At 39.9% G+C, this 8,251-nt stretch overlaps 2 protein-coding genes across 3 annotated transcripts; one reads left to right on the plus strand and one right to left on the minus strand.

Moving 5' to 3' along the window:
• The first annotated feature begins 9 nt into the window (after positions 1-9).
• Positions 10-5,841, plus strand: abraxas1 (abraxas 1, BRCA1 A complex subunit). Of its 2 annotated transcripts, none has more exons than XM_049604736.1 (9): positions 10-188; positions 2,419-2,509; positions 2,589-2,625; positions 2,754-2,820; positions 2,886-3,082; positions 3,399-3,518; positions 3,775-3,859; positions 3,939-4,047; positions 5,153-5,841. In XM_049604736.1, exons 1-9 carry the CDS (start codon positions 108-110, stop codon positions 5,470-5,472), a joined length of 1,107 nt encoding a protein of 368 aa, XP_049460693.1. In that variant the 5' UTR covers positions 10-107; the 3' UTR covers positions 5,473-5,841. The 2 variants fall into 2 exon arrangements, with proteins under 2 accessions (XP_049460693.1, XP_049460692.1); XM_049604735.1 differs by having other exon boundaries at positions 12-188; positions 3,939-4,053; positions 5,153-5,839.
• A 465-nt stretch (positions 5,842-6,306) lies between these two features.
• On the minus strand, positions 6,307-8,234 carry mrps18c (mitochondrial ribosomal protein S18C). Its single transcript, XM_049604741.1, has 6 exons — positions 8,114-8,234; positions 7,876-7,928; positions 7,458-7,541; positions 6,736-6,793; positions 6,600-6,659; positions 6,307-6,463 (listed from the first exon to the last, which is right to left on the minus strand). The coding sequence occupies exons 1-6, from the start codon at positions 8,172-8,174 to the stop codon at positions 6,387-6,389; spliced, it is 393 nt and encodes a 130-aa protein (XP_049460698.1). The 5' UTR covers positions 8,175-8,234; the 3' UTR covers positions 6,307-6,386.
• Between the last annotated feature and the right edge of the window lie 17 nt (positions 8,235-8,251).

Consider the following 8,251-nt stretch of genomic DNA (forward strand, 5'->3'; position numbering starts at 1 on the left):
TGCCTCAAAATGGCGGACTGCGGCCGAAAAACGCAGAAGTTTCCTGCGGCTGTTTCGCGCCTGAGTGACGCTGCTGAGTTCACCCGTCAGCGTCGTCAACAAGCAGCATGGCGGAGCCGACTGTGCGTATGTCTGGGATTGTTTTAGCGTCTCTCATGTTCCAGCATGTCAACAGCGATTCCGACGTGGTGAGAAAAACACTCTTTATTAAAATGTACAATTTTTAAATGGACCCTGGTGGGCGGGTGGTTTAAGTGGTGGAGGACGGGAGCTAGCAAACCACTCAAGTGTCCCAGCGCTGTAAACAAACTTTTAAGATGATTAGTTTTTGTTAATTAGTCTAATTGTTGTGGTGTTTCAGCTCTGAAGAAGTGTTTGATGCTTTGGAGAAGCTAAAACTCCCGCCAACTTTTTAAAAACCAAGCTAAGATTTAAAAGTCCTGACACACCAGGGTCCATTTAAAAAACCTCAAATTGAATATGGCGCCGGTTGTGGACCATAATATGTAACTAGTGAGATATGACTGAATATATTTTTAAAGTCGTGCGGGTCTGCTGGTAAATTCGGGACAGGTTTAACCCAACAAGTGATTTTATTTGAGTCTAATATCAACATACACAACTGGAGCCCAGTTACCGCCCACTGCTGTGTTATGGTGGAGCTACTGGGAAGCATTTTACACCACAAATGTTCAACCATACAAACTGAATTTTAAATATATTTAACAGGGCTGCAGTCAGGATTGTAGCCATATCATCTATCATTATTTAGACTTTATATTTGGGCTGCAACTCATGAATTATTTCATCACAAATTAGTCTGTATAAAGTGGATTAAACAGCTGATAAGAGTCCTGACTGAGACCAGTAGAGACCACATCAGACCAGTTGTCACGTCCTTACTCTGCCTCCCTGTGTAAGAAAATGATTTTGAAATAGTAGTGTTGGTTTACAAACTACTGGTTCATCATATCTGGAACAGCTCGGGTGGGAGAATAAATCTATACAGCATAGTATCGCGATGTTTTTGTGAGGAACAGCTTTCCAAAAAACTGGAAGTTTGCTCTAACTTTATCCCTGTCCTTCTGTTTTCCTTTTATTAAACTGAACATGTAGCTAATCATATATCTGTTTATTCATATCTGTCACTGCACTGTAATTTTATTTCCCTGTTTAGTCTATTTTATTAAATTGTTTGGCTGCAAGTAGCCTAATTATTATTATTTTATTTTATTTTTTTAATATAGCCGTACGTAGTGACTCCTGGTTTAAGCCAGCGTGGAGCTTTTAAACTTTCTATGTCACCCTCTTTAAAGAGAACCAACAGGTTTCGTGATGTCCAAATATCTGCAGGGCTGCGCCCTTACGTTGCCCCCTATTGGTCAATTGCAGAAACATTTTTCGGGGAGTCCTTCAGTAACCTAACTTTTATGTTAGTTGTGTTTTTAGCGAGCTGCAGACATTGTTTTGCCCCCAAACAGTGCTTTTTCTGTCTCTTTGTCCATACGTACATACATATGTCCCATTCTTGTGAACACAATATTTCAAGAACGTCTTGTGGGAATTTCTTCAGATTTGGCACAAACGTTCACCTGGACTCAACGATGAACTGATTCGATTTTGGTGGTCAAAGGTCCAGGTTACTGTGACCTTGTCTGTCTCATTCTTATATATGCTATATCTCACGATTGCTTCAGAGTAATTTCTTTAAATTTGGCACAAACATTCAGTTAGATTTAAGAATGACCTGATTTGATATTGGTGGTCAAGACTCAAAGGTCAAGTTCAGTGTGACCCTGCATCCATCTCATTCTTGTGAACACGATATCTCAAGAACAGCGTGAGGGAATTTTTTTTTAAATTTGGCACAAACATCCACCTGGATTCAATCATGAACTGATTTTGGTGATCATATGTCAAAGGTCAAGGTCAGTGTCACCTCATCTCTCTCATTCTTGTGAATGCGATATCTCAAGAATACCTTGAAGAAATTTCTTCGAATTTGGCACAAACGTCCACTTTGACTGAAGAATAGATTGACAAGAATTTGGTGGTCAAAGGTCAGTTTAACCTCATGAAACGTGTTTTTGACCATAACTGAAGAATTCATTCAGTAATTATGACCAAACTTGACACAAATGTCTAACAGGATAAAATAATGAAGGTCAAAGGTCAGCTTGACTGTGACATCATCATGTTTTAACGTCATATCTCAGGAACAGAAGGGGAGACATTTGGTCAGATACTGAATTGGTGACTCTAATTAGGAAACTCTAGTCATATCTTAAAGCACCTTGAATTGCCGTCTTATTTAAGGCGCTATACTAATAAACTTACTTTACAGGTCAACATATGCTTCTATTAATTAAGTCAAAAAGACGAGGCGCTGATTTTCCTCTGTGTGTCGTCACTCTGCAGGAGGGTCTGATCCTCGGAGAGAGTAAATTTGAGGAGCAGATCACCATCAGCGACTCTCAGGCCGATCACATTCACATTGAGGAAATCTACAGTGAGTTAAACATCGGCCTCTCGATGAAGCGTCTCGTCCTCACTGTCACATTATGACACATCTTTATTTCTTTTTACAGACATCCAGAAGCACATCGCCTGCCACAAACTCAACCAGTGAGTACAGCAGAGGAGATTTAATGTCTGTAATATCTGATCTCAGACCTGATTTCATCAAACACGGCTGCTCATCAGTCTCAGCATGTCTGTGTTGTTGCATCTCGTCCTGATCTCTGTGTCTGTAGCTTCTACAACAGTGTGGGAGAGGTGAACGTGGACGCTGTGAAGAAACTGCTGGCCGACAACAAGCAGGTAAAACATTGAAAGGATTTAACTGAGGAGATTAAACATGTCGTAACTGTGTTTAACTGTCGCAGGAGAGTGTGATCGGCTGGTACAGACAGCGCAGGAACTCAGACCAACAGATGACCTTCAGGGAAAAGATCGTCCACGAGAAGCTGAAGACGTCTCTGTCCAACCCTCACATGATCTTTGTGCTGCTGACGCCCAGCAGGGTGACGGCTGCAGGCTCCACCCACAGGATGGAGTACGCCGCCTTCATCTCACGCAGCAGGTAAAACCAGACTTCAACCAAAACATGTCATGGCTCTTCAGATTTTGTTCTCTGTCATTTTAAACTGAATTTCTGTGAGTTTCTGGGAGAGAAACTTGAATAAATTCATCTGTTTGAAGGAGAAATGTGTTGTGTCTTCACAGACATATAAAATAGATTATTAGAGAGAGAATATGATGCATATCCTCCTGAGACTTGAACCTTTGTTTGGTATGCATCTTTAATTTCTCCGAGCTATTTAAATCAGTAGGTGAGTGTTTGTTTGATTTCTCTGCTGTGATGATGTCGATGAAATAAAACGTTGTGTCTCCTGAAGGCACTTCATGAACGTTCCCGTGTCGGTCAACAACCTGGGTCTACTGGAGCAGCTGGCGTACTGGAAGGTGTCTGCTCCGTGCTCTGCAGTGGGTTATAACGTCACCATGAAGAAACACAGGTACCGCCCACACACAGGACAGCAGGTTAAGGTCATGTGAGGTCAACTGTGAGTTTTATAGCCATAAATGTAAATTTATCAGACGTCACATCTTCTAAACAAAGAAACTGAGCTCAGAAAATAACTTCAGCAATAAAAGAGAAAAGAAGCCGGCCGTGCTTTGTGACTTTGTTTGTTGATGTTGTCATCTGCCTTCATGTACCTGTGCACCTGTTGACACTGCAGTATTATTGTTTGTTTGTTCCTCTGTATCCAGCTCTAAATTCTTCTCGTCCAACGGGCTGCTGAGGGAAGTGAACGATGTGAACACGATGAACGACTCTCTGCAGACGGAGCTGCAGGTAAGGAGCACTGTGTGTGTGTGTTTTGACTTGACCTGCTGCGTCACACACTCAGTGTTTGTGTTTGTGTGTTGGACAGAAAGCGTGCAGGGAGGTGGAGGAGAGCGAACGTCTGGTGGAAACGCTGCAGGCTGATGTTTCGGCTCTCAGGAGGAAACTGGGTGAGAAGAAGAAGCAGAGTGCAGCAGGTAAAGGTACGCTGGTCGGATTTCACTGAGTTGCGATATTCAAGTAGATCAACTGTGACGGAGACGATTAGTCAGGAAGATGATATTCAGTAAAAACATTAGAATCTAAACATAAAACAGTGCAAGTTAAAATAAAGATAAAATATAAACATAAATAAAATATATAAAATAAAGTCATAAATTAAACAGTGATGGCAAATGAAAACAGGGTGTCGTCAATGTAGAATATAAATGTAAAAATTATATTGCAGCTATAACGAATATAACTGATGTTTAGATTTAATATTTAACTTTTAGATTTAACATTAACGTTAAATATTCAATATTGGATTTAATATTTAACATTTAGATGGAGATTTAATATTTACTGTATAGATTTAGTATTTGATATAGATTTTGTATTTAATATTTCGATTTAACAGTTAGATTTAGTATTAAGCATTTAGACCTAAATTACACATTTAAATGTAACATTTAGATGGAGATTTAATACTTAACACTTCTATTTAACATTTAGCATTTAGATCTGACATTTAGAAGTGGATTTAAGATTTAACATTTTAATTTAATATTTAAGATATAGATTTAAGATTCACATGTAGCTTTTGTTATAACATTTAAATTTAGTATTTAACATTTAACACTTATATTTAACATTTAGATTTCACATTTAGATGTGTTTTTAATTTTTACTGTTTAGATTTAACATTCAGATGTAGATTTTGTAAATGTAGACACACAAACTTAGATTAACATTTAACACTTATATTTAACATTTAGACTTGAACATTTAGATTTACCATTCAGATGTAGATTTAACATTTAGATTTAATATATTTTACATATTCCACACTGGTCGCAGTTATAACATGTTTTCCATTAATTTCTGTTTTAAATGTCAGAAAAATGAGCTAACATTTAAAATTCATCAGCAAGAAAATTATAACTGAATTTTTACATTCAGATTCATGGTAAGTGTAAATATCAGAGGTTGTAAGAGCTGTAAAAACAGGAAGTCAAAGTATGTAAAGTGTCAGGTTCACTCGTGTCGTCAGAACCACAGAAACTCAGTTTCAGTCTTCATCTGTTGTTGTTGTTGTTTCAGCTGCAGACGACTATCGACCTGAACAGAAGAACAACCTGCGGCTCCACGACGCCGTCAGAGCTCTGTTCGCCGGCTCGCCTCTGTTCCACACTCAGACTGTGACCCTCGAGGCGTTTCCTGTTCCCAACAACTGCTGCAGCTCTGAGCAGGACGAAGAAGAAGAAGAAGACGTCTCCACGACGACACTGAAACACTCGGACACAACAAACTCTCAGGAAACGCTCTCCCCGCCGCAGCCCGGCAGGACAAACTGTCGGAAGAGGCTGAGGGAAATGGCGCCAGCGGGGAGGGAGAGCAAACGCAGGAAGAGCAAATCTTGATGGGAGATGACAGTTGATAGTAAGTTATGTGTTGATGGGACCAGACTGTCGTCACATCAGTTCGCTCTGGTTGTTGACTGATCTTAACGTCACTGAAGGAGCAACAGCAGCTCTGATGATAAACAGTTAGCTTCACAAACATGTACAGACACTTTGATACGTTTTCAGTATTGTTTAAAGATAATAAAGATTTTTGTTAAAACCTGTCGGAGTCATTAATTTAATGTTGTGTGGAAACAAGCTGAGAGTCTACAGTCACACTGACACAGCCGTGCTTTGAGCTAAATGCTAACATCAGCATGCTAACATGCTCAGAATGACAATGCAACATTTGAAGCCAGTTTTCACAGTGGCCAAACTCGGAATTACAACTTCTGGGTCCGTCACGTGATCAAGTAGGTAACCGTACCTGTAACTGCACCTGGGGCAGCTACGTGACTCGCCCACGCCTACATGTCGGTCCACGATCAGCTTCCTTCTCTCCTTGGCCTGGAAGCGAAATTGCTATGTTACAATTAGCTAGTTATGAAGTACAGTATTAAAAGAGAGGTGGTTAAGGTTAGGACTCGGGTAAAAGGAAGGCTACATCTCGTTAATTACACTAATCCTAATTTAGCGAATAGCTAACATTAGTTATGAAATTTAACTTTATAGGAGAGGCAGTAAAGTTTGGATAAAGGTAATTAGAATGTTTCATTACTAAGGCATGTTTAGTAATGACTGCTACGAGGTATGAATACGGCCCCCTGGTCACAAAACGAAACGCTGCGGACCAACAAATTTAAAGTTTCTTAAACGCAGCTCCTCTTCACAGACGGACAGCAGACACACAGATCTCAGTACAGACAGATTTAATAACAAATAATCACAGACTGAACAAACACTGATCACTAATCGATCCACTAATCAATCCACTAATCCTGACGTTTGACACCACAGATGTTTGGATCCCTCATGAACTGTGGATGTTTGTGGGTCACCGACATGAAACCTGGAGGGAGACACAGAGACAGAACGCTGTGTGACTGTTTCCTGTAACATTTAACAACACGCTGCTGTTCTGGAAGATTTCCCAGAATCCTTAGAGACATTCTGGGGGTTTAAACATCACTTTAACGAAGACGTACCCATTGAGTGAGCTTTCTTTATGGCTTTAGAGACTTCCTTTTGTTTCCGTCCACACAGTCCTGAAACACAGAGACACGACGTGAATCAACCTGAGAGCGGACTGACTCTGCTCCAGTCTCATGTTCAGCTGCTCACCTGTGATGTGTCGGCCGTAAATCCTGCCGGTGTGAGGCGAGACAAACTGAGACAGCAGCTGGAAAACACACAGGAACAGGAAATGCACTTAGTGGTGTTTGGCGCTTTGAGGGCTCCATATTCTCCAACGCTATTTTTTATCTTGTGCGCAGAAGTTAAATCTCTTTTTTTTATCTTTAGCCCACAAGTTATTTATTTAATTCTCCCAAAATGAAAAGTATATTTTTGGGGCCTTTAGGAGCTCCATATTTTTCAAATCTATGTTGCCCCTAAAGCCTCAAAAGGAGAGATTTTCCAAAGCTACACAGTCCCTAAATGTGTTTTGTTTGTATTTTGTTCGCACAAGTTAATTATCTTGAGGGAACCAGTTATCTTGTGCACACAAAATAAAACATAACTTCTTCTGGGACTCTCTGGACTCCGTACAAACCAACCCATGAGCCATCCACGCTGACGCCTCGGCTCTTGTAACTCTGAAACATGATCTGAGAAAACATTTTAATCTCAGCTGAACTGAACCAGCTGCGTTACAACCTGACATTCCTGAGTAACCTCGGTGTGTGAACAGGTTTGTTTACATCAGCGTTTTTGTTTTCTTTTGTGAACACATGAAGCCTCCAACAAGTTCAACACAACTAACATTTACCTGAAATCACTGAACACACTCAGACTCATGATCTAACAGTGACGCTCAGTGTAAGAGCTGCAGGTGTTTCACTCACCTGAATATTTTTGTAGTCCACTGTGACTTTGCAGAGGAGGCAACCTTTCTCTGGCTCTTTGTACGGGTTTTCCATTTTAACAAGCTTAAACATGAAGATAAGATCACAGTAACTTAACTACATTAATAATAATATATTACTGTAGTAATCAATGTAATCACTTACAGGCAGTTACTCACGTGCTGAAGTACAAGTTTGAGGTACTTATAGTTTACTTGAGTATTTCTATTTCATGTTAATTTATACTGATTTATCTTTTCTGTATTTTTATTCTTTATTTTGATGCTTATAATCTCGCACTTTTACTTAAATAACATTTTTCATGTAGGACTTTAGTGTTACAGAGTATTTCTACACTGTGGTGTTACAGTAAAATATCAGAGTACTTCTTCCACCAGACACAGACTATATGACCCACCATGTCCTCTTTGTGTTGGACCACATTTGAAGCTGCAGAGACTCTTCTCAGACCTGCAGGAGCACATTTACATTTTCAAAACAGCTCATCAGCATCTCATGGCTAACGTTAGCATTAGCAACATTATCCGCGTCTCACACCGAATTTAACTTAGAATTAAAACAAAAAGAGACAATTTATGTTACATTTATTAAACTCCATGACACATTTTCACATAACAACATTTCTACAGTCCTACCTGTGTTTCCATGTTGTGATAAAACAGGTTTTAGCCTCTGTAACCCTCTCACAGCGAGCATTTTGACCTGACACCGGACAGGAAGTTGTCCTCCGTGACTTCCGGTGCTTCGAGTTTTCTAGTAGTTCCCATAGACAT

This window comes from Epinephelus fuscoguttatus, linkage group LG18, assembly GCF_011397635.1.
Source record: "Epinephelus fuscoguttatus linkage group LG18, E.fuscoguttatus.final_Chr_v1".
Lineage (NCBI taxonomy): Eukaryota > Metazoa > Chordata > Actinopteri > Perciformes > Serranidae > Epinephelus > Epinephelus fuscoguttatus.